This window comes from Galendromus occidentalis, unplaced genomic scaffold (assembly GCF_000255335.2).
Source record: "Galendromus occidentalis unplaced genomic scaffold, Mocc_1.1 scf7180000077192, whole genome shotgun sequence".
In the NCBI taxonomy this organism is placed as follows: domain Eukaryota; kingdom Metazoa; phylum Arthropoda; class Arachnida; order Mesostigmata; family Phytoseiidae; genus Galendromus; species Galendromus occidentalis.
In genome coordinates, this window is record NW_003805180.1 from 379,798 (window position 1) to 403,942 (window position 24,145).

The window sequence follows — 24,145 nt, forward strand, 5'->3', positions numbered from 1 at the left end:
CGGCTGAAACTGTTTACTCCGAACGGCCTAGTCAGAAGAAGTGAGCTTCCCTTCACCACTCGCTCATGACCAAATAAGTTTTGAAAGACTGTAATACTTAAGGTGGGTAGACCTTCGACGAGGGCTATCCGTTGCCCTCGCGTGGCGCGGAGGAGGCATCGTTCGACCTTTTGACGAATTCGTCCCGCATTTCTCGTGTTGCGTTTTCGCGCGGCATTCAGATGATATCTCATGGAGCAAGTTTTGCCAAACGCGTCTCCATTCTGGACCGCAGCTCAGAACTTCCCTGATTCGTCGCTTGTCTAATCTCTCCAGACCGGGCCTTAGTTTTGCATTCGGAAATGAGAAAAGCGAGAAGTGAAGTCGGGTCAAAGTTGAGTCGTGACGACGACTCCTATCAGACGCTCCGAACAAAAGCAATTGAGAACATTTTCTCATGCATTCTTTGCTGAAGCGATCCGATGTTTTCTTTTTTAAAACTCTCGTGCCTTCCTCCGAAGCTCTTCACACCTTTAGAATGGGTGCGCTTCTCAAATAAACGGTCATTCAGGCATTAGACGGATCTGAATAGAATACGGGAAAAACTGTTACTCCATGAGCCCGATAGAGGAAGTCGTCGCGTGGAGAAATATCATAAATCCTCAAATTGAGCCAGAACCCCTGGAAGTTTGGAAAGAGCCTCCGTTCGAATACCCGGCCAGCGGAAGAAGCGCTCAGGGGGTCGTTGAGTGCCGCGGGCGCCCCGACTCGCACACCTAAGGCTTTTCACGAAATTCGACGATACCTGAGGGTTCAGCGCTTGAGCCGGCAAAAGGAGTTCGTTGATCCCATCCAGAGATAATTCGGAGAATCCTGTTCGCGGACAACGATAAAGTCCGGAATCCCAGAAGGCGCCGGGCGATAAGAGAATCTAGTTCTATCGGACCAGATCCCTCTTCATTGCGGATCTTTTCCAAGAACACCTGCGGAATCACGAGGAGTTCTCGCCGAGCGGTCCGGCATCGAAATTCCCAAAGCTCGCGCCCGCTCCTCTGGAGATATTCTCCGGTATCTTCGGATGCTAACGGAGAAACCTCTAGAGCCTAGAAGGATCACTGTCCGTAAAATTGAGAAGACGGAGATTGGAATCCGTAGTCCGAGCGAACTTGTCCTTCGGAGCCGGTACGATGGGGAGCAGATCGGATAGAGCGAGATACTTGCCAACGCCGCTTGTCAATTATCCCGGATGCCCGTCGGAAGACGAGCTCTATCGTTTTCGCCGATGTAGAAAAAATGCTCGCCGTTAGAATCAGCAACGGGTTAGCGGCGAAGCGTCTTTAGCAACATGTACACGGAGGCGAACTAATGAGGATTGATCGACACGAAGGCATCGAGAGCACAAGCGATCATTCACATCCCAAATCGGCCCCTATCTCAGTTTACCCGAACTCATACCAACTGAGCCAGTTTATATATTTTTTTCTCCTGCCTTGCCTCGTCGAGATACTCACTCACTGTTCTTGAACTTGGTGGGGCGTGCGGCTCGTGTTTTAGCGGCGGGAGATGTCACCGTCGTCGTCGTAAAAAAAATACCTCAGCCCCAGCGCCAGAATTTCGTTTCGCGTTCTGCTACCAGAACACCCAACGGCCAGAAAAAGGAGAAACACGTGAAGACGTTCTGGCTCCGGTCTCATCCCCTTCCGAGTCAAATGAGCCGCCAAACTTGACCAGACCTCTCAATACGAAGAAGTGTTCGCAGCAGGGAGGAATGGGTCTTCGCCTCGGCCGCAACGACAACCGCGGCGGATGCGACCGCTGCAGGATAGACGCGACAGCAACCACATGAATGAAGAAAATGCCTGCTACGGCGGCGTCATCATCTTGTTTCCAGATCCAGCCGCAGTACAGGAGCGTCGATCGTTGAGAAGACATATGGCTGAATGAGGACATTTGGTTCGTCACTCCTCAGAGAATCACACGTGCTCTTCTCTGAATAGACAAAGCATCATGGGCGGGAGGAGGGGGAGGTCTGGCCGTACGGACCGATTTCTACTTTCGGGCACAATCACTGGGGAATGAGTTATTCTCGTATGAGTGAACGCAGCGATCCCGCCGGTCCCATGAGCGCGGAGGAACGATGGTCGTCCAGGCGAACTCTGTGATCGGATATGATTTTGCAACGGGCGATTCTCACATCGTAAGTAGTCAATTCACGAGCGACCACGTGGGAGGTGATATACGGGCGTGGGGCGGATCGTCGTCGTGATGAGAGTGCGATGCAGGCTTTTTGAAGAAGAGAAAAATTTGAGACAAGCACCGAATCGGCGGATCTCGGTTCTCTTTCTCATCGGTCATTCGCTCACTCGATGGTTCGGCCCGTCACAGACGTCGTTAGTCGTTCTAAAGAGCCGGGGTAATTGACTCGCGCTTGAGACCCACCGACGGACGGACCGAAGGCCGGAGAGTCACTTACCACCGAAACGGTACCAACGCGACATCAAACTCGGCTTGCTTCGATTGTGCGTCGAGTTTGTCGCGCTGCAATGAAGAGTATGTTGGAGGCGGATCTGGGTTTGTTGGATGTCTCAACGGTGCGTGCAGACTCGTCTCCGAACAATCGCTCCTTTGTATGAGGATGGAGACGCTATCGATCGACGACCGTTTCTGTAGTCGGTTTGCTTGATTTGTCAGTCGGTGCACCAGACGACGTGTCTCACTATTCGTCCGTCTTTTTGTCCGCTGGTGTCTTGTTCCGTCTATCGGGCAAGACGATCGTCTGTCCGTCCGTCCAGAAGACGTCCCGAAAAGCGAAACGGCCCGAAAGAATTGGATGGAGACTGCCCAATTAAGTCCGTGGGAACACCAGAAGCGACCCGCTGGAAGGTGTCGGTGGTAAACCACGTCACGGCGATTGGGGTCGATCGCCGACGTTCGTTTCCGCTCGCGTTCGAGCGCGAGACGGTCGCTTCTCGGCAGAATATCTACGGAGGGGAAAAATTCAAAAACTCGTCTCCTCGATTGGCGGAGGATTCTCGATCGATTCCCGTACCTTGGTCAGGCCGATTGGAAGACATCTCGACTGAGCCGGTGTTATTTCGGTACATCGAAAACAAATAGGAAAACCGCAGATTATTTGAGCATGGATTCGCTATAGTGAGTATCAGAGCATCACGTCGTCCGTGAACTCACACAAAAATAACACGCCGTTGGCACGCCCCGACCGCGACCAATAGAAGATTGGTCACGCTCACATCCCGAAAGACAAGACGCTCTTCAAGTAGTCAGCGAGTGGCTTGCTTGGTTTGACAGCGACGGGGAATTTCGATCACTACGAGAGTACAGGGCAAAGAGAACTACAATTTTCGAAACGTCCATCTCCTGAAAATCTTTCCCTGGACTCGAGAATCCACCCGCGTTTTTGATCACGCTGAACATCTCAGAATTGTTTTCGGAGTCTGGGCGTCAGCGTGTGATCATGTGGGCGTATGATCGAATAGATGGGAATTCACCGTGGTCTTCTATAATTCCAAAATTCAATTTTCGCGCATCTTGGAAATCCACCCTCGCCCAGAACCAGGGAGTTCTTCGCCTCCATTGAAACTTCGCCCCAGCGATTCGGAATGACCCTCGTCCGCCGACCGGTGGAGTGACCCGTCCAAGATCCCTAGTTGGGCTCAAGTGACGGAACTCCGGCGGGTCCTCCGATGCGATCCTTCGTCCCAGAGAGGATGCAATCAAGATGCTCTTCCCGATTGCTCGGGCACTCCCGATCTTCCGTAATTCCGCGATGTCCTTCCCCTCGAATTTTCGCAATCTCGCGAGCCAAACATTTTGATCTCGGTCATAACTCGCGCACGCAACAGAGTTTCGGACTAGTCGTTCTAGATGGTCCCAATCACGCAAACCCCATGTCCTAGTATCCAAGACTCGCTCGTACCTATGGAGCTCGTAAATATATTCGTCACAAGCCACACGGCCCTACCAATCATCTAATCGATCGGAAGCCACAGACTCTAACGACCCTATCCATGTCACGCCCGATCGTATGTTGCACAGCTCCGCTCATGCGGTATACCCTCGTCTCGACCGCACCGCGAGTTATGCAGAACCGATGAATGGCCGTATGCCGTATGCATTGCATATGAGAGTGGATTCCGATCGTACGTATTCCGGTATGAAAAGGAGCCCAAGGAATCAGGTCAGTGACGTATGAGGACGGCCTGAATTCAGTCCGAATTTCAGGCACTCTCGTCATGAACGAGTCGGCGATCATAGACGAGCTGGAAAGGATAGGAAATGCGAGAACGGATTTTCCTCTGTCGAAGCCCGCGCCCTACGCGGTACCTGGGCTCATCAAGTTTGGAACGACGGAAGTCGGCATTCTGCCAGCGCTAGCATAGAATGATACTTCTTCCATCAAAGGGAAAACAAAGATCCGACCTTCTGGCGCTTGTCCCGCAGATCAGTTTCGACCGAGGCAGGCATTCGGGAGCGGATTCGGGCAATGAGTCACGGAGCGTCGCTCATAAAGCTCCTCAGCTCGATGTTCGCTTTTTTTCAAATCAATCGTTCGATTTCCCCTGTGGGCTGTTGAGAGAAGAGCGTAGCCTCACTCTCCCATACAACAATGGCCGAGAGAAGTGCCCGAAATACTTGACGACTGTTATTCGAAAACGGAAAGAAAGAATCAAGCAGAAAAGAACGACCCGAACGCATTTGTTCTGGATCTTCCGTCGCCGACGCCTCCGGATTCACTGATTCAGTGATCGTTCGGTCGCACGCTCAGGTTCTACGGGATTCGTCGTCGCCGTCGCCGATGGAACCGTTGTAATTGTGCATTGTGAGCCGCTCTCGCAGTCAGATCCTCCAGAAAACCGGAGGGGTTCTGCCGTGAGTTGGCTGGCTGAAGGAGCTCGACCGATTTTGACGAGAAAGTCACCCGATACCCGCGGAAGACGAAGATCGTTCGATCGATCGAGATCGTCTGTCAAGTGGTGACTGGAGACACCAGTCTGGTAAGGGGGGATAGGAAAAGGGAGAAAAAACGTCCTATGAGTCCGAAAGCCGTATTCCGTCACCGCTCCGGCAATAATTTGGAAAATTCCGACCAGATAGGAGCGACTTGCAAACCGTTGGCGGTAAGGTTTGAATTTCCATTCCTTTTGTGAGCAACGGCCGCGTCCCGAGCTCTGCGGCAGAAGCGCCGACGTCATCATCACGTCGTTGCCGAGGCTTTGCCTAAGCGATGACTGAACGTCGAAAGCCGAAAAGTAAATGAATCAGGCAGCGCCAGAGGGCGACTCGAAACTTCCCCGGCTGAGCTCAAACTTTCTGTGCCACCAGTCGAGAGAATAACCAACCCACCACCGATCCGTCGCATGGCATAGAACACCGTCTGACAATACGTGCCTCGGTTACATCATCGTTCGAGGAGCGGGAGCCGGGGTTCCGCGGCCAAGAATAATCATCATCATTGTCATCATCTAAATCATCAGGATCATAAGAGCGCAAGTCTGACTGCAGGGAGCGAGCGGATGAGCCAACGAACGAAGTCTCGGGAAGCCGGCATGTGACAACTGCCGACCGCCGCGTCCCAGACCAGAACCTCATTTTCCACTCAAGGTGTTTGAACTTCGGACGTAAGGCGAGCGCCGAAAGAAAAATGTTTATTATTTTCGGTGCATTATATTCCTTTCTCCCTTGGAAAATTCTTTTGCAAACACATCCAAAGCTACGATCGCATTCAACAAAGAGCGGAGAACGCTAAGCGTGGGCGACAGATCTCGAAATCGGGGACAGAAATGAATTCTGAGTAAGCGATCGCATTTCTCGGAAGTCGCAATATTCCTCGGCTCCGTGCGACCGGAATCGTGGCTGGTGGAATTTGTGATTGGACCGAGCGGGATCCGAGACTCAAAAGAGAGGGACAAAGAGTTTCGCTGATTTTTCGCGAAGCAAAAACATTAAAATTCCGAAGTCGCTCCCGGGTATACAAGCACGATCGAAAATCAACGAAAATCGCCAGGAATCAACGAAAATCGTTTCTTTCTCACGGAGACGAGGAGCCTTTCGCCTATCGGAATCGATCGCTCGTTCAGTCCCATCGACAATAGGCTCGCTCGACGCCTTTTGCGATTCGCAGCGAAGTCTTCGACTCGTCCAATTAAGACATGAATGAACTTTCGGGGTTTCAGTACCGAAATCGAACTTCGTCCGCAAGCCTACCCGTGGAGTAGCGCCTATACCGAGCTTTATTGTCCAGAGGAATGAGTCGGAATAAGTCTTCTGTCTAATTGTAAGAAGATTCCCCCCGATCTCTCTCAGTAGGTGCTCTCATATCGCGACAAAGAAACGACCGACAAGAGTCCCGCGGAATGGGGAAGGCGACCACTTCAGGAACGAACGCAGCCCTCGATGCGAGATGCATGAGCGAAAAAATATCATCTCGATTCATTCCAGTGGCATGAAGAATGCATCGACTCACTCACTCAGAAGCTACGTAGCCACGAGCGTCAACGGAATACAGAATGCATTCGTCCCATGCGTATGATCGTGAATCGTATTTTACGGCCTCCAGCCCACAGGGTGAGCGGATAACCGGCGAATTCGTTCGTTAGTTCCCTTGCTCGCAGCTCTATATCGGGCCCACTGAGCGTTTTCAACCTGTTCGACAGTCTTCGATAACACCAGAGGCTCTACACAACCTGAAGGCATTGTCCGCGGGTAGTGGGGGGGAGCTGCTCGGCGAACAGAAGTACAGGGCAGATGCATCGAGCATTTCGGTCGAAAACTACGAGGAGACCTGGAGAGTATTGCTCTCGCTGAGAAAAAGGCCAGACACCTCTTGCGGCCTCCTGGCGGAAATGCAAAAGGCCTTCAGAGTTTCGGCTCGGGTTGCGCGAACGTCGTTCTGGCGGGATCGCTTTCGCGAATCGATTCGCTGTGTGAGCCAAGACGAGAAGCGGTACCGAAGCAATCACCAATAATTGATTTAATTCTCATCAAGAGATCAGATGTCGGGCGTGAAATCCCGGAACATTAATGATCCACGCTAAACTCTTAACGGCCGCATCCAAGCGACCAGAGAATCGTTATGGTGCCGACAGCATCTCGCGGAGTGACTGCGCCAAGCGAACAAAAGAAACTGAGAATCTAGTTCAGCTAGTTGAACCGTTCATCTTGACCCAACGGTCACACGGAACGTTATTACTTGGAAGTATCTTCGAAGTTCTAAAGTAACCGAACGAGGAACTCGATTACTCGAGGGATCGCTGTCCTACTACTCTCATACATATATTTGGAGGATCCATTTCATTTCTATGCCGCGACATCCGAATGCTGACGGAGATATTTTCTCTCACGGGATACCCGACAGAGCCGATCGGAAAAGTAGTGTCGAGCGCGTCGCATACTTCTATTCGGCGTTCCCGATCCTCGGATTTACTTGAAGAATTTACGATGCCCCTGAACTCACCTGCAACGGCGTTGGCTAGCAAGAGCCCAAAAATCCAAAGACACAACGTTTCCATATCCTAGGCCACATACGAAAGTTCGCACTTTCAGAAACACACAGTCCCGTTCTTCCCGGTGCTCCCTTCCAAACAAAACTCATTCACGAGGAGCGGTCGCATGTGCCTCTTCATCCGGTGATTTCTTTGAAGCAATATCCACGATGAAGCACATTCATCCACCCATACTATTGAACCTTCACGAGATCCTCGACACAGATCACATCGAGTCGAGCACAAGAAACTTCCTCGATAGCTCCCGGTAGACAAGCGACGGCGACGACTCCGACACGAAGGAGGACAACCTGTGGCTCTGGGAGCGGGACTCGAGAATTCCCTCCGGGAAAAAAGCGGCTCGTTCGTCAATTCTGAATTGGAACGGCTTCTGAGTACTGTCGTCGTCGCCGAGAGAAGCCGGCCGCCACCGAAACGAACCCTCTCTCGAACGGACGCTAGGAGAGAACTAGCAGTAACAACAACACACACCAAGCCGACTAGTGACTGAGAGCCAGTGAGCTAGCGGTAGAGCGGGCGAACACGCACTCCACAACCAAAACGATCGCTTCAACGACGCACCAGCGGCGGCTTCCTCCAAGCCTGTGCCAAACAACCGACAGATACCAAAGCACTACCCCTCTCTGTCACCGGGAGCAGCACTCGCTTCAGTTGAGGCGACGGCGCGGCGGTGGTGTATCCACAACAGAAGAGCTTCGGACGGCGGCCGGCAGATGTCGCTACCTGCCCGGTTGCTCTTGGCAGCGGCGACATGGAAGCCTGCCAACATGATCTGTGGAAGCTTTAGGCATGGCGCGAAAGATTCGAATTCCGGTCGGGAGGCACGCCTCGCGAGGAACTGCTCCACGGTTGGGGTGGCCGATCACGTTGCCTCGGGTAACCACCAGGCACAAAGCGGACTCGAAGCTTGGCAGTATCCTGACCCAGTGAGCTCATCGCCCCAGAACATCGTCAGGATCTTCCCAGGACAAGGAGAAGATCGAGATGGCTCGGAGCCGGGCACGGACACACCCCATTTTGATTTCGAGCTTCGTTCTGAAATGAGCCTATTCATTCTCGCTTCAGAGATCCTCTCACCTTAAGGAGGGAGAAAGTCACGTTTTTCGACTCGTCTCGACTACGAGGGAACATCCGACATCTCCAGGCATGAGTTGAAATATTGTGTCCTCTGCTTCTAGGAGGCTAAAGAAGTAATCCTAATACTCTTAATTCGGCTCGGACCCCAACACTGGGAATCTGACTGGAGTCTTCTCTGCTGGCACGGACCTTCAAAAAATTGCCCGGCTGGCTTTTCTCGTAGAGTTTGAGCTTGGAAACGCACCCTCCTCCTCAGGCCCCAGACCCAGACGCGACTTCTAATCCAGCAAACAAGCCTGCGGGGTTTCGTGGATGGTTTAGACAATGCTATCACAGCCTGATTGGTGCTCCTTGCGATTCGCGAAGACGGGCCCAAATTCGCCGTCAGGCCACAGAGCCCCGATCAGGGGAAATAATTGTCTTGTTTCGGGAGGTCTTGCGAGCTTCTGCCGTCGCCGACGTGGAGAAAAAACTTTTGACGATGAGGCCTCGCGACCGGGAGGTTACGCGGATCATCGACAGCGTCCCTCGGTATCTGGATTGAGTACTGTGAGAATAGGCCGAGCGGATATTTCCTCATCCGAGAACTTCGTTCCGCTTCCTGTTTCAGTTAGCTTACAGTGCGCTCCTGAAGTTTGACCTATGCCCCGCTCAGTTCGCTGTTATCGGCAGTGATTCAGGCAGGTCTTGTAGAGGCTTTCGGGAAGACATCCATGAAACTCTTCTCACGGTAGCTCAATTTTTTATTCTTGCAACCAAAATCTACACCACTGGCTATTTCCTACCCTGCGCGCTTTTCCGATTTCGGCCGAAGAATTTCCCCGGTGGCTGAAAGGGCGAAGTCGTATGTTGACTGGTTGTCGAGAGCTCTCTCTATGGCTTCGTCCAATGTCTCTAGGGTGATGTTTTTGAAGTTCTCCTGAAAGAAAAGTCCATTTGTCATTTGCTTGGCAATTGACGGCTGGTCGACCGGAGCTCACAGGATTCCCGACCGCGACGTGAAACTTCTCAAATATTTCGTACGTTTCGACCTGAAGTCGGAACTCACCATTTCCTTGCTGAGGAGCTGGCGAGCTTCTTCGATTCGCCGCTGCTCGTTCTCTTCGGCTACCCTCTTCTCTTCCAGCAGCAAGGCCATCCTTTCGTGGAACGCTTTCTCATGCTCGATCTTTCTTCTCTCGGCGATTTCCATGTTCTCCTGCTCGACAGCTTTCAGCTGCGCTTCGAAAATCTCCTCTTCGTGTATCGTTGTCTCAGAGAACTTGCCTTTCTCTGCCTCGGTTCGAGCCTGCTCGTCCCGGAAGAAGTTCCTGCGGGGGAAAATCCGACTCTCAATTTTTTCCCCATGAGAAGGGTCACGTATTCTCCTTCGCATCGGAGATCTCCGTAATATTCACTCTGTCCCCTCTCCCCCACTACCCCCTCCCGAATGGAAGCACCGATCTACTGAAACTTACTGAATAGCACGGATTTCCGCATCGTAGTTCTTGACAAGTGCCTCGTACTGCAGTTTTTCCTCTTCACTGATTACGGGATGTTTCGGCAATTCGAAGAGCTTTGAGGGAGCGCGTGGCATCCATCGAGGTTTCCGAAACCGAGGAAGATCGCTCCGGAATAGACGAACTTGAGTCCGAGCAAGCACAGCTTCCTTTTGAAGAAAACGTTCGATATGGCACAGGGTGCGCAGCATCTGCAATTAAAATCAGCAGAGGCGTTCAGAAATGCTATTGCAAACGTGACGAAGGATTCGACTATTCGAACATGAACTCAAGCTTTGACTCACGCTAACTCCGAAGCTTTCCCCGGTCCCAAATGAATCGAGAAATCTCGGCCCGGGAGCCGGAGAAGAGGGAACGATTGAAGGAGCACGCGCACCGTGGACTTCCGTCGTTTAAGCTGGCTCTACATCTGGCTTTGAAACAATCTGGAGCGATTGGCTCCTGATCGTCATTCGGGGACAACGAATCCTCTCGAAGATCCCTTATTCGTACTTGCCAATAGCGCCAGAAAACCCTTCCCCGCCGGCGACGATCCTAGGACATCTCGATGCAACGCTTGCGCGGAACCTTTCCAATCATCCTAATTGACGGAACAACCTAAACATCGGCGTCTCCCTCTCCTTGCCCGGGTGGTAGTGGCAGCGGAAGAAGCCCTTCGGTCGTGTACACTGTTTAGGTTGAATCGGACTCTGGACTTGGCTCACCTTCGAAAAGCGTGCTAGCGAGATCAGGTGAGAACCCAGTCAAGCTTCGTGGATTTGTCGTGACGTTTCCGAGTCGCACCAATGCTATCGAGGAGCGGGGACGGACATTGTCGAGCTCGAATCGGCTGCGGACGGGTTTTCACTCATCGAGGAGGAAACACTGCACATTCGAGGCGCCTCGTCAGTGGCTCGGCAAGTGACTTGCAGATTGCCAGTCTCCGGGCCTGGTGAATACTCCCGCATTGAGGCCGGAAAAATCGCTCGTCGTAATTTTTCGATTCCCCGAATTCCTCTGAAAGATCGAACCCTGTATTGATTCGTTCCGAACCTTCATCTGGCGCTCAAACAGTATCGCCGGATCTCTGACCGATCAGTCCCTATTTCGTCTATTCTCGACCTGGGAGACATCAGGCAAACCAATATCCGTAGCTCCATGAAACCTACGGTTATATTTTCCCCGGAGCGAATGAGCTCAACACGGCAGGATAGTGATGTCGGCGATGTTGTTCTTCGAAACTTCGGGGATGTCCAGCTAGATATCATTGGGGCTCGTGTTTCAAGTCAGCTCAACTTCGAATTTCGGTGGAGATTGCTGGATAGGCAGCAGTATTCCTGCAGGGAACGGTCCCGAACGACGCCGACGATCATCTGCCTCCATGGAAGCGAATCGAAATCTCACGTGGATGGTTTATATCTGCATAAAGTTGAAGTCACTCCATGGCTGTAACGCCGCTCCGATGGTGACCTCACAGGATCAAATGAGTAGAAGGCACCGGAATTTATCCCTGTATTTTAACCTTCACACCGATATTCCTCTTCCAGAGACTAACGAGAATGTCGGGGGACAAGAAAGAGACGTACGGAGGCTGTGAGGGCCCTGACGCGATGTATGTGAAACTCATCTCGTCGGACGGACACGAGTTCATCATCAAACGGTCTCATGCTCTCACATCCGGAACTATCCGCGCCATGTTGTCGGGGCCGGGACAGTTTTCCGAGAATGAAACCAATGAAGTCAATTTCCGTGAAATTCCGTCCCATGTCCTGCAGAAGGTCTGTCAATACTTCACGTACAAGGTGCGCTACACAAACTCCTCGACGGAAATCCCCGAGTTTCCGATTGCACCCGAGATCGCCCTGGAACTTCTGATGGCTGCTAACTTCCTCGACTGCTAAACGATCGGATCTCACCACACTTGTTCATAGTTGTATCATAAACGAACGGAAACGAACGGCGCGAGGCGCTCGGCTCTTCAAGATTTACGCGTTCGCTTTATTAGCCTGTATTTATTTGTTTGATTGATCGCGAAGAACGACGGTAGCGTCCACGCACTGCTCGTGTAAGCAAACGAGAATTCGGTCGACCACTTCACTGAGCGAAAACTCGGACACTTGGCAATCAAGAAAAATTCCCCGGAGTCGACTCAAATGCTTCGCCGCATTGTGAGCCGTGGGGCTGTCGCAGGTGATGCGGGACAAATTGATAATTAGAAGAAGGAATAAATATCAAGAATGTTAAAGCGTGATCCTATGGCCCTGTGAATTTCGGGAACGTTTTTCTGTCGAGACAATGAAGAGAAAGAAAAAATCTGAATGTTTTGCCGTTTTATTTTACAACATTCGGACTTGGTCCAGACCCTCGACACAACCTCATGTACAATCGTCCTCTATCGCAGCAGCTCCCGTAGGAGCTGATTCTCGGAGCTCATCTCACTTTTTCTGCTTTAATTTAGTGAAATGAGATAGGAGGATCCCCGACGTGACAGACACATTGAGGGACCCGACACGATTCGTTACGCCAGGCACGGAAACCGTCTCCGTGAAAAACTCGACAAGATCCTGATTGACGCCGTGACCCTCGTTTCCGAGGATCAACAGACGATTCCTTGGCGTAACCTCAAACTCGTTATACGGCTGACAATCAGAATCAGATCCTACGATGTCCCAATTGAGTTTCTTGACGAAAGTCATGAATTCGAGAGGACTCTCCACGGTGCAGATGGTTGCGCATTCCAGAGCCCCACTCGAGGCTTTTGAGACCGTTGTGCTCAAAGCGCAAGACTCCATCTTGGGAACGAGTATGGCATCGACGCCCAGGAATACACAGGTGCGTATAACCGCGCCCATATTCATCGGATCCATGATTCGATCCATGTAAACCAGCAGTCTCCCAGAATCATCCGATTTACCAAATATCTCCATCTGGTCTGACCATTCCTTGTGCTTGAGTCTCGATGCCTGCAGTACAACGCCCTGATGAACGGCATCCCTCGTAAGACTCGACAACTCCTGGACGCATTTGAAACGAATCGGGATTCGCAAATTCTCGGCCCATTCGTGTATCGATTCAAGTTTATCGTTACGATACAAGCCCCGGTTCGGTTTCAAGAAGAGTTTGTAGAATTTGCGCCGCTTCTCGGCGAGGGCGAGTTCCACTGGATGTATGCCGAATAGGAGGTCTCGCCGCGGCGATTCGTATTCCGCCTGAAACCAGAATACAGAGTGAAGATGAATTGCTTTACCCACGGAGTGGGTTCTCGACTCACCGATCCAACTCGGACTCCTATCGGAAGCGGTAAACTCTACTCACTCTCCTTCGCGACAATGCTTTCTTCGGCTTCTTCTCTGTCTCTTCTCGCACTGATTCTTCTACGGACTCAGTCGCTTGGGAAGCGACGCTCCTCGATGGCACCAGTGCGGGGTCGAGCCTCGAGAAGGCTCCAACTTGTCTGGAGATCCCGGATAACTGCTTCAGCATCTGGAAAGAACTCCGGTCACTTAGAGCATTGTCCGAATAGTTACCCAATTCTATGCTTTACAACACTGGCGCGAATCCCCGATGAACCAATCTGTTGCTCCAATTCGTCATTCAGCTGATCTCATGATGAATTCTGAGTCTGAACATGAAAACCTTTCCGCGGGAATTCATTCAGTGCATACTCAGCACAGGACATAATTCGATTTCTCCCGAGCGGCTCATTCACTCAAGTGAATTCCACAGCTCCATCCCCGTCGACAACATTGAGCTCTCACGAGAACTCTCGTGGACCGTCCTTGGAATTCCCATCGCAGCAGTGGGAAAGACTGAATGAAGTGTCAAACACAATGCCGATCCACGCTCTGAATGCTCCGAGAGTTTCGAGAAAGCGGTGCGCGGAAGCCCGACCGCAATAACTCACCTCGAAATTCCGGTCCCTGCCAAGCGCGAGGTCGAGCTTCTGTTCCAGGGATCACGTCGGAGGCTTTTCCCCGCCTTGAGGTCGGGGACTCAAACAGACGCTGAGATTCTTGCCTCCCCAAGAATCGAAAACGTACTTCTCTGACACACGATGCGGCGAGCAGCACGCAGTCGTCGTCTCACCGGCGATTCCCTCCGCTGTGATCACAAGCGCCATCGCTTTTCGTAAACATTCGCTCGAGAAGCTCCGCCTCTTCCCAACTCAGTCAGGAGGAGCTGCTGTTTTCCGGACGGTGTCCATGTACCGCTCACATTTGTCAACAGAACAGTGGTAGCTGATCCCAGTCCAGGTGGTCGAGGGGACTTCGTGGGTTTTAAGTAAGAGATTCCGCTTGAAGAACAGATAACGAGATATTATTTTGCATTTGCCGAGAGACAGTGCGTGAATCGGCTGCATCGATATACGAAGGATTGAGGAATGGAATTCTGGAGAAAGAGCTTGATCAGTACTTTCCCCGACTTGATCGAAAGAGAGTGACGGGGGTAGATATTTCTGGAGTCTTCTACATCATTGTGGAAATATGGAGTTTCCTCGCTCAATCTGACTATCTGCTCTGCGGAACAGATGGCCAACCTCGGACCTGGAGGCATGGGCATGTCGAATCAGATCGGAGGGCCCATGCAGATGAGACAAACCATGGGGGGACCGCCTCAAGGTGAGTTTATATGGTGGGCCTACACTGTATTCGGAAGCTCTCATTCGCTCGCACGATTCATTCTCCACCCACGGAATGTCGGAAAAGGAGAGGTAAATAGACGGATCGTTTCCCCTCCCCCCCAGGAATGCCGCCAGGTGCCATGGTCGGAGGCATGGGCGGTACAATGCCCATGGGCAGCCCCGGATCGGTCGGTGGCGTGCTACCCCCTCATCCTGGGGCAGGACCAGGCCACATGCAGAATCAGGGCCCTCCGCAGGGCCAATCAGCTAGTCAGCAGAACGCGCAGCAAGAAATACAGCTCCGATTCGACAATGTTGCCCGAGTGCGGATGCTCGTCGGAAGTCTCAAAGAATCCCTGTCCGAAGTGGTTCGGGTTGCAGCGATGAATATTTACCACACGGCAGCCGTGGACAACGGAATCCGAGCGTCCTCGGAAGCGGCGCCCCAGCGGCTCGACAAGGCCCTTGAGGAGTTTTTCAATCTATGCAATCAGATCGAATTCACGCTGAAAACGATCCAGGAGTGCGTGTTGCAAGAGAGAGCCTCGCAACGCTACCTACCCATCCCGGTACAGCCGAATAGATACGAGCCCCCGGGTCACCAGGACATGTTCATGTCCTACAGTCAGTTCCTTTCCACAATTGGATCTCAGATAGCGTTCGCCAAAGAACTCCATGAAATCCTGACAGAGTCTGCGAATCGACTTCAGCAGCCTCCACCGCCGCAACCAATGTTCCATTGACGTTGTTGAGGAAAACCCAATAACCAAAGTTCCCCTTATACCGGATGATTGACGTTGGAGTTTTCGCGACAGAGCGGTCACGAGAAGACACGCCGCCTGATCCAAAATGATGAGTGATTCAAATAAAGCGAAGTTTTCGAGTTTCCCGCCTTTTGTTTGATAGACTATAAGCAGACAGCTCCGGGGTTCTTCTTCTTGCGACGGCGGTGGCGGCGGCGCTTGATGTGGCGGCCGCTGCTGCTCCACTGAAGTCGGCTCTATCGGAGTACTTCGATTTTGCCCGTTGTGTGCACCGTCAGACCAGCGCTGAAGGAAAAACTCACCGAGAGCCTCCAAGGAGAGCTTCCACCGACGTCGGGATTCCGAACGTACTTGCTTGAAGTTCAGAGGTACCGATTGACAAAGGCAGCACGGTGAGTAGAAACTGTGATACTGACTCCTCCTGAGGAAGTGCTCTCCGGAAAGGATATCCAGTCGGATGATAATCGGCAGAAGAGAAAGAGGCACAATGCCTAAGACATGCGCGGAATTCTTATGTAACGAAATTCGATGGCTCCAGCTAATTCCTCTCTCTCTCTGAGACGATCTGAAGTCTCTTTTCGAGCAGAGTCTTTCTTGAAGCCTTATCGGAACCGATGGAGGGAGTCATCAACGAAGATGGAACTCCTCACTTTTTTGAGGCAATCGACGCTCTCTGCTGACTCCTTGAGCGACGAATGGCTCTAATTTATTATCGACCGTTTCAGAGAGGATGGCACAGGGACCGATGCAGGGGGGCATGGGCGGTCCGATGCCGCCAATGGGTGGTCCGGGAAACGTCGGACCTGTGGGTCAAATGGGATCCGTAGGGCCAGGCGGGAACATGGGACCCGTTGGCCTCATGGGCCCCGTAGTCACCGTGGGTCCGAGCGGTCCCGTGATCCCTGTCGGCCCGAACGGTCCTGTGGGTCAAGGCGGACCGATGAACAACATGGGCACCATGGGTATGGGTGGTCCGCCCGGTCATGGCGGTCCAGGTCCTGGCGCGCCGATGATGGCCGGTCCAGGTGCTCAAATCCAAAATCCGAGTGGGCCGCCCCCGTCGTCCCAGGCAGCTGCCCAAGCCGCAGCTCAGCAGGAAGCTCAACAACGATTCGACCATTTCGCCCGAGTCCGGATGCTCGTCAATAGTCTGAAGGAATCGCTCTCTGATGTGGTCAGAGTTGCGGCCATGAACATCTACCATACGGCAGCCGTCGACAACGGGGTCAGAGTCGCTTCCGAAGCTCCGCCGTCGAGACTTGACAAGGCGCTGGAAGATTTCTTCAGTATATGCAATCAGATCGAATACAGTCTGAAGACGATTCAGGAATGCACAATGCAGAACAGAGATTCACATCAGTACCTACCGATTCCCGTTCTCCCAACGAAACCCGAAAATTCCACTCACCAGGACAACACGTTATCGTTCAGTCAATTCATCTCAACGGTTGGGCTCAGGTGGCATTCGCCAAGGAAATTCAAGACATTCTGGCTGAGTCCGCCAATCGGATACAGCAGCAACAGCAACCACCGCAAATGTTTCATTAAAAACTAAATTAAGTCGAAGGCTCAGTGTAATAAAAAAATGTACATACAAATTCTGACTTCCGAGCTTTGTTCTGACTTGGAGAAATGACTCTGAAGTGGAAGCGAAAAATCAAAGATTCAATGCCTCGCGAAGAGATGGTGAATGAGCGACAGGCGGAATCCTGGCCGATTGAGAACGCTTTGCGATCGCTCGACTTCTTCCCTGTATTTCTCTCCTGCTCTCAACAGCTCTACGGAGATGTATGTACAATTATTTCGACATCACAAAGATATAATTTATACAGAACAAATAGTCATTCATTTGACACAGGCTCCGTCGTCGATGTCTCCGTCAGAAGCTGAATCTCTTCAATTGGCGTTCGCAGCCTCAATCCTTTCTCCGTGAGAGAATCCACGATCTGTTCGAGCATGTCTTCAAAGTACAAAGCGCAGTCCAAGAACAAGGCTTTCGACCAAGGACAAGTCTGCAGCCCCCGCAGCAGAAGTTCTTTAGCTTTGTCGCGTTCTCCAGCCTGCATTTCCGCCCATGCTTGCAGTCGCCAGAACAGAGGATCGCGGATCTCACCCAGTTGACTCATAGCCCGTCGAACACTCCCAAGAGGCGCTCTATAGTACGAGACCTCCTCTCGTTTTTGCCAATCCTCGTATTCTTGATTCCGTAGGAGATGGAAAAGCAGGATGGAAAACCAAGAGATTTCGGCGTCGTCCTGAGGTATTGGACAAGATCTCCACGCGAGTGGATTCTTGTAGGCGAGGGTCGCAAGAAGCGCGAGATGCTCTTTGGTGGGTCGTTCGGTGCAAGCCAATCGCAGTGTCGATTTCAAGCTGGTGAGCGACGGGGAGAAATGTTTGTTGACCAAAACGTGCAACAGGATGTTCAAACGGTGGTAGGCGGCTTTGCTCAGATGCGACGCCTGACTACTGAGGTACGAGTAAGCTTCGAGCGGTCCCCGCGACGTGAGCTCGAAAAAGGTCGCGATTTCGATCGAGAATTCAGTTCGCTGATTCCTGAGATGGGCTCGTAGAAATTCCATATTACCCTCGTCGATTTCGGAAAGGGTTGCTCTCCTGCCTTGGACCAGGGCGCCCCAGAAGCTGAACAAAGGCTTCAAATCTGGAATTTCGGTGACGTTTTCGTGGATTTCCGAGGTCATGAGGTGATGAATGTCGAGGTGGATTTCAATGAATGTCGCAAGGAAGTTCAGAGGATCGCCACGAAAACTCTTGAGACTGGCCGACAGCGTGCGCATCAATTTGACACCCTTCGATATAGCTTCGTCCCTCTGACCGCAACAAGCGAGCAGCAGGAGCAACTTCGTCCAGATCAAGATATTCGACTGATTTTCTCCGTCCTGGAGAATTTTCTTTCCCAAAGCGATCAGGTTCTCCCCGGAGTGGGGTGCAAGGTCGAGGAGTCTATCCAGGAGCTCTTCTGGCCAAGGGAATTCCGGGAGGAACTCCATGCCCGTTCGGTAGCAGTTGTACAGAAGGGTGCTCAGTCCTTGGAGCTCGAGTTTTGCGAAAGGGAGCTTCAACAATTGATGCATTTTCGAGCTGCCCTCGTCGTGTCCGAGGTAGCTCCTGTCGCCGCGACTCAGATGACTCATGAATGCGGATAGCAGCTTCCTGATGCAGAGTCTATCCCTCGTTCGGAAAAGGAACATCTCGATGTCGTCGAATAGAACGATCTGCTCGACATCTTCTGCGTTGATTTTCGCCGGTCTCCATTGAGTTTTTTGTCGATGTAATTCGAGCATCGCCCACTTAACGTTCAGTGGCTGAGCGGACGAGGTAATTTCGTCTTCATCCTTGAAATTCCTGTTCTCCTCGGGCGGCTCGAGGTGGGGATTGTCGTTTGACAGCGCCCAACCTACATGATCGTTTTCCCCGACTCTGGGACTGCCACTTTCCCAGAAAAGCTCAAACATTTTTTTCAGGGCGTCCTCGTTCCGCTCCGTGGACAAATAGCCCGGCTGACTGAGATTGAAGTCGAGCATCGCCTGGAAAGTCGATCCGCTGAGAATTTTGAGCCTTAGGGATGAGGGGAATCATTCTCTCACTCGAATCACGGGGAGCATTTCGTCGAGGAAAACATTCAAAACGCAGAATGCAGCGACAGGGACATACCTGGAAGGTCGAGACCGCTTTCTCAGTGTGACCGCACTCGACCAAAAAATCGGCGTAATCCGCGATGAGATCCACGAGGAACATATCGTCCGACCTCGTTCTCCGGTAGGCTTCGATCGCTCTCCTGTAGCCCGCAGTCGCATCCTCGAGCGAGAACTTTGCAACCACGCGAACTGAAGCAAAACATAGACTCTCTCAGATTTCTGCTTGATTCCCCATGGAGCTCGTTTCTCTAATCGACCAAGAAATGGGGGCTCGCACGACTTCAACGATCCGGATGACTCACATTTGCTTCGGGCATACTGCGCGTATTTCAACCACATTTCATTCTTCAGGTCTCGGCGCTCGATCGAGTAGTCGCTCATCCTCAGCACATCGTCCCATTCGCGACTCAATTCATCCTGACGATCGAGCGCGCACAGAAGATCGAATTTCTTGAGACGGAGCTTGAGGATTACCGGATTCTTGGAAATGGCCTCCGCCATCTGAAAAAATTCCCAGTCAGGGGTCCGCGAAATTCAGAGGTCCGCGGAGATTCTCGACCGGGTGTCGAAGATGCCCCAGAACTCCCGAAGATCAACGCAGGAACATTGTCCGCAGACCTTCCCCCCCTCTCCCTCCCCCAGTTCTCAACTCAATTGGATCCCTCACTCACCACGCTCAATTGTTTCTCCAAGATCGCTTTTCGGAGAGCTTGTGCATCTATGTTGCTTCCAGCTAGGCTGCACGGCACGAAAACTCGCTCAAATTCGCATAGTTTCAACCAGAGCTCGACGTTCCCAGGTTCCTTGCGACATCTATTCGATAGGTCCGCGTGCTCTTTTATCAGACTCGGCCAGCTTGGTAGTTCCGAGTCATTGTCCTCATCGAGCAATGCGCTTCCAAGAGATATATAAGATGTCGTTTTCAAAGCTCTCAGTTTCTCATTGACTGCTATGGACATCGACGGAGGAGACATTTTCGCTTTGAAGTATCTTCGCGTCTTCTTTCGAGGCCGGAATTCCCTCCGTACTTTATACACAGCTGCGCAGGTGTGGGGCAACTGCTCGAAGGCTTTGTTGCTCTGATCGCCCTTGGGATCGACGATGTAGGTGATTTTGGTTGGACCTATGTCTTCGAGGAAAGCCCATTTACGTTTCAGGTACGACGCATCTGGGCTGCGAGATCTCGAACGCTTCCTCTGTTTCTTGTGTTTCTTGTCCTTCCTGTGCTTCTTATCTTTCTTTTTGTGTTTTTTGTGGTGTTTCGTCCCATGTTCCCGCCGAGCAGCAGGCGACGAGTCCGAGCCGGGAGAGCGATCTCGCTTCTGAGCGCGTCCATCGGTGTTACGGCATCTCTGCCGCTCGAGAGCATGAACGAGCTCGTCGTCCGAGTCACTAAAAAAGGATTGGATCTCAAATTCGGCAACATACTGGCTTTGTGATTCTGACATCATTTCGAACGTCGACTTTCTCGCATCCGCCTTCACTCACCTCGATTCACTCTTTGCTCCAGGACTCCCATCCGTACCCCTGAAGTCGGGGCACTGAAGCCAAGAGACACCGAAATTCGATTTACTTTCTGAAATTCAATCCGCATACTTAGTCTCAATCTGAGATGAGTGTTATACGGAATCCGATATCTCCAGTACCGGCTCCCTCTCAGAACTGCAGGTGTGTTTTCCCACATTCCACGCAAGAGAACGTGTCTTCCCTACTCGATGGCCTTCTCTGAGTTTTGGGAATGTCTCCGACTCGATCGTACCTTTCCCAAATGACTTAGAACGCATGAATACGAGGAAAATGCACTTGTATCGTCAGCTACTGATTTTAACTCACTCTCATCTCCGGCGTAGGCAGGAAACATCGCAATGGTGGGTCTCCTTGCAAGATCACTCAGGACAGCCTCGAGGAGTCAGAGCTCTTCATCGACGCAGATTCCTACAGAACCTCATAGAATAGCCGCTTGATCCACGATTTCGTTTTTCGAACGTCACTCCGAGCAGCGGCGCGGCGGGGATGCCACTTCGGGAATCAGCTGGTTCCGTCCAGAGTTCCGTCGCTTAGCTCGGGCCAGGATTCCCACATCATGCTCGAGGACCTTCCTGAGCAAGAGGGGACTCGTCTTGCAGAAAGCGACTCATTGCGATATCGAGGAGAATCCGGATTCCAAGCAACTTGCCCCCTGCGAGACCACTATTCATCGAAGGAGTGCTTGTGCTGACGGGATATTTCAGCGAGCGGAGACACCTATTTATTTCAGTCAGGAGAGAGAAGCACCTCTGAGCGGTCGACAGTGCTTGGAATTCAGCATTTCACGCCAAGTACGGGAAGTACCTCCTTTGCATTGGCTCAGTCGTCCTCGAACGAGCCGCATTTCCACATACTCACAGAGAAAACTTCTCAGATAAGGCATCAGCTTTATTCGATATGAACTAGGCCCAATCCTCTTCGTAGCGAGACAAATATTCGCAGATATGAGGGAAATCAAATATATTATGTTTGTATAGGTTTCCGGAGCGGATTAGAACTTTTCCGATTCAGCTCATAGTCGACCCTCGGAAGAGTATCCAGCCTGCCGAATGAAGTTGCTTCTCGTAGTTTTCATTGGTACATATTTATCAACGAGCTAGTAGATCTCAGAGCACTGCCCTACTCGAAGGACTCGAGAGGTCTACGCTCGCCTCTGCAACAAGGGCAAGCGGGACAATGTTCGAGAGCGAGGCTCTCGAATCCCTCACCAAATATGTCCTAAATACAGCTCGAGCAGCGACGATTCCACCGCTCAAGGATTCTTCCATTAAATGATAGTTTCACTGCTGGATTAGGATACACATGGATGCTCAGGTCATCGCTAAAAATCGAGTAGATTCGATTCTTTCTCTCTCAGCTCACCGAAAAGTGTGATATCTGGAGGAATTACAAGGTATCGAGTAGTCGAACGAGATCAGCTGCATCTCACAGTTATTTCGACTGAATGGGGCAAGCTCAGTCGGCCGTTTTCCTGACGGGACGCGGCGACGACTCGAGTTCGGGAGACGCGTTCTGGGACTTCCGTCGAAATAAAGCTCCGAACAACGTCTCGGATCAGCTTCATTTTCCTATAAGGCTCCTCAGACCTATTCATTTTTTATGGGTGAAACAAAACACTGAGAACGTTCCTCCACGGGCTATCTGTTTCGAGATTACTTCTCTCGATACGAGGCCTTTCTTGCCCATCTGACGACACAGCTCCACAGGTTTGTCGTCTGCCGATAGCAGCAAATAGTATCTGCAAGACAGAAAATCGGTACGCGTCAAGAGACATAATTCTGATCGGTTGCCCGGGGCCTGGAGTCAGGGTGGGGGTCCCCACGCTGGAAAACTCATCTGAGGGACTATCCCCGGTCAGCGATGAGGGACGAAAGTTTCTCACCTTCCTTTCGGGGCCAGGAGTCGAGAGATGAAGGGGAGAATTTGATTATTCTTGTCGTTGCTCTCGGGACTAAGAACTAGGACGTCGACTTTATTCAAAAGTCTCGGCAGGAAACACTGGATGCGGTCGGAGAGGACTGGTTGCGTTCCCTTCAGCGTTTCTGAGGCCTCGAGCCGGGTCAGGAAGCAGACGGGATTCGTTTTCAGCGCTGCGGAAAGCATGAGGTTAACGTTCTGTACTCGTCCTCGACTTCTGCGGATGGTCGGGCGATGCGATTGGACTCGGACTCACCAGCTTGTTCCAGTAAACTTCTCACATCGGCGTCGCCACCAAGCTCCAGACACAATGTGGGTTTGAAGTCTTTCCCGAACACGGGATGCGACGCGTCTTTCCGTAGAGCGTCCGAGAGCAGCTCTCGAGGGGGCTCGGCTTTCTCTTCGGGAACATGAGCCTCTTGCGGCGTCTGGGAAGGAGAACTCCCGTGGATTAACTTCGGCCGCTCAGATCTATTGCGGAACTATCGTGTACACCTGATTAAGGGATCCGAGTGAAAGCCTCGAAGGCCTCTTCGACAACCGAGTAAACTTCTTGCCGAATGATGCGAGAACAGAACTTTTAGTCATGATGTTTACTGGAGAACTTTCGGGACGAGTCGGAGCGAGGAATCCTCAAGGGTCGGTGCTGCGAGTTCCTCCGACCCCTCAAATGAGCGCCTGCATTTGATTGTCTGAGGATCACCGCGTCCGCAACGAGCCCACCCATGGCGCCGTCATTGTTATAATCATCGGATCGTCGCGGAAACTTGCGGTAGGAACGAGGTGACGTCCAGTAAGTGAATTAGATAGCATGACGCGCTGGAGACATCAGGACAACATCGATGAATAATCAGGCGGGCTGGGGCCCCTTTCGACTGACGTAGCGATCGCCAACCGATTACTTCTTGGGGTGCCTATCCGATCGAAACCAGGGAGACTCGACGGGAAATCAGGAACCGCATCGTTCCTCCTCCAGAACCCGCTCGACAATGCCCATCGACGCCTTCCAAGGAGTTTCCCTGTCCATTCCTTCTGTGACGACCTAGGAAATGTCCAGGAACCGAGTCACCTGGGTAGCAACAATACTTCGAAACTGACCTCCTGACTTCCTTCTTCGCTCTCGACAATGTCCGCGGCCATCACGCACTGTCTCGAACGTTCGTCCCCGGTGCGGTGGGTCGGAGATGGGCGGAAAAGTCCCGAATTTCAGCGACAGAACACAGCTGATTTCCGCGAAACGTTCAGGAGAACACGCGTCGCTAACAAAAGCTCTGTAGTGACTGCCGTCCTGGCTGGCTTGAGGAGCCTCTCTCTCAAACGGACGGACACACGCACTCGAATAGACTTGACGACTATGGCCCTGAATCGGCGCACTCTTTCGCTCCCCGTCAGGATTTCCCGTCCTGCGGACAGGCGCGCCTCCGCTCCACATGTTGACTCGGGATCCCGTCGTGTGGCTGCAGAGAATCACTTCAACCTGTAGCTCTCGTCTTTGCTCTCGAACAAGAAGTTCTATAACTTAGCAATGCTTCAGATCATGCTTCTTACGCAATGAATATCGCAATTCACTTGCATGCGAATCGGAATCGATTCGGGACAA

General features: G+C 51.9%; 7 protein-coding genes across 7 annotated transcripts in view; 2 read left to right on the forward strand and 5 right to left on the reverse strand.

Moving 5' to 3' along the window:
- Positions 1-7,508, reverse strand: part of sdk (sidekick cell adhesion molecule) — a 32,890-nt gene extending 25,382 nt beyond the window's left edge. Inside the window, exon 1 of the mRNA XM_029111016.1 lies at positions 7,454-7,508. Coding sequence (XP_028966849.1) covers positions 7,454-7,508 — 55 coding nt within the window. The remainder of the gene's footprint in view (positions 1-7,453) is intronic.
- Positions 7,509-9,301: 1,793 nt separating this feature from the next.
- On the reverse strand, positions 9,302-10,448 carry mRpS26 (mitochondrial ribosomal protein S26). Its single transcript, XM_003741742.1, has 4 exons — positions 10,363-10,448; positions 10,037-10,269; positions 9,628-9,889; positions 9,302-9,498 (listed from the first exon to the last, which is right to left on the reverse strand). Exons 2-4 carry the CDS (start codon positions 10,267-10,269, stop codon positions 9,361-9,363), a joined length of 633 nt encoding a protein of 210 aa, XP_003741790.1. The 5' UTR covers positions 10,363-10,448; the 3' UTR covers positions 9,302-9,360.
- Positions 10,449-12,386: 1,938 nt separating this feature from the next.
- LOC100900302 (rRNA methyltransferase 1, mitochondrial) lies at positions 12,387-14,156 on the reverse strand. Its single transcript, XM_003741761.2, has 3 exons — positions 13,962-14,156; positions 13,373-13,540; positions 12,387-13,266 (listed from the first exon to the last, which is right to left on the reverse strand). The coding sequence occupies exons 2-3, from the start codon at positions 13,538-13,540 to the stop codon at positions 12,493-12,495; spliced, it is 942 nt and encodes a 313-aa protein (XP_003741809.1). The 5' UTR covers positions 13,962-14,156; the 3' UTR covers positions 12,387-12,492.
- Positions 14,157-14,241: 85 nt separating this feature from the next.
- Positions 14,242-15,469, forward strand: LOC100900444 (mediator of RNA polymerase II transcription subunit 29). The gene is made up of 3 exons (XM_003741762.2): positions 14,242-14,338; positions 14,586-14,676; positions 14,802-15,469. Exons 2-3 carry the CDS (start codon positions 14,586-14,588, stop codon positions 15,419-15,421), a joined length of 711 nt encoding a protein of 236 aa, XP_003741810.1. The 5' UTR covers positions 14,242-14,338; the 3' UTR covers positions 15,422-15,469.
- A 703-nt stretch (positions 15,470-16,172) lies between these two features.
- Positions 16,173-16,990, forward strand: LOC100900586 (mediator of RNA polymerase II transcription subunit 29-like). The gene is given in 2 exon segments (XM_018638895.2): positions 16,173-16,893; positions 16,896-16,990. Coding segments are annotated over 2 exon segments (816 nt in total).
- A 293-nt stretch (positions 16,991-17,283) lies between these two features.
- LOC100900725 (protein NRDE2 homolog) lies at positions 17,284-20,962 on the reverse strand. The gene is made up of 6 exons (XM_003741763.1): positions 20,935-20,962; positions 20,590-20,677; positions 19,773-20,493; positions 19,404-19,602; positions 19,118-19,290; positions 17,284-18,990 (listed from the first exon to the last, which is right to left on the reverse strand). The coding sequence occupies exons 1-6, from the start codon at positions 20,960-20,962 to the stop codon at positions 17,284-17,286; spliced, it is 2,916 nt and encodes a 971-aa protein (XP_003741811.1).
- A 659-nt stretch (positions 20,963-21,621) lies between these two features.
- Positions 21,622-23,917, reverse strand: LOC100900871 (methyltransferase N6AMT1). Its single transcript, XM_003741764.2, has 4 exons — positions 23,644-23,917; positions 22,802-22,973; positions 22,511-22,718; positions 21,622-22,366 (listed from the first exon to the last, which is right to left on the reverse strand). The coding sequence occupies exons 1-4, from the start codon at positions 23,683-23,685 to the stop codon at positions 22,219-22,221; spliced, it is 570 nt and encodes a 189-aa protein (XP_003741812.1). The 5' UTR covers positions 23,686-23,917; the 3' UTR covers positions 21,622-22,218.
- Positions 23,918-24,145: the final 228 nt, after the last annotated feature.

Coding starts and splice junctions, on each gene's coding strand:
- mRpS26 (XM_003741742.1), bottom strand. CDS start 10,269: ATGCTGCGCACCCTGTGCCATATCGAACGTTTTCTTCAAAAGGAAGCT. Junction 9,890..10,036: donor GCGGAAATCCGTGCTATTCA/GTAAGTTTCAGT, acceptor TTTCCCCCGCAG/GAACTTCTTCCGGGACGAGC. Junction 9,499..9,627: donor AGCTCCTCAGCAAGGAAATG/GTGAGTTCCGAC, acceptor CTTTTCTTTCAG/GAGAACTTCAAAAACATCAC.
- LOC100900302 (XM_003741761.2), bottom strand. CDS start 13,540: ATGCTGAAGCAGTTATCCGGGATCTCCAGACAAGTTGGAGCCTTCTCG. Junction 13,267..13,372: donor AAGCATTGTCGCGAAGGAGA/GTGAGTAGAGTT, acceptor TTCTGGTTTCAG/GCGGAATACGAATCGCCGCG.
- LOC100900444 (XM_003741762.2), top strand. CDS start 14,586: ATGGCCAACCTCGGACCTGGAGGCATGGGCATGTCGAATCAGATCGGA. Junction 14,677..14,801: donor CATGGGGGGACCGCCTCAAG/GTGAGTTTATAT, acceptor CCTCCCCCCCAG/GAATGCCGCCAGGTGCCATG.
- LOC100900725 (XM_003741763.1), bottom strand. CDS start 20,962: ATGTTTCCTGCCTACGCCGGAGATGAGA. Junction 19,291..19,403: donor GCAGTATGCCCGAAGCAAAT/GTGAGTCATCCG, acceptor GTTTTGCTTCAG/TTCGCGTGGTTGCAAAGTTC. Junction 18,991..19,117: donor AAGCGGTCTCGACCTTCCAG/GTATGTCCCTGT, acceptor TCGACTTTCCAG/GCGATGCTCGACTTCAATCT.
- LOC100900871 (XM_003741764.2), bottom strand. CDS start 23,685: ATGGCCGCGGACATTGTCGAGAGCGAAGAAGGAAGTCAGGAG. Junction 22,719..22,801: donor AAGTTTACTGGAACAAGCTG/GTGAGTCCGAGT, acceptor TGCTTTCCGCAG/CGCTGAAAACGAATCCCGTC. Junction 22,367..22,510: donor CTCCTGGCCCCGAAAGGAAG/GTGAGAAACTTT, acceptor TCTGTCTTGCAG/ATACTATTTGCTGCTATCGG.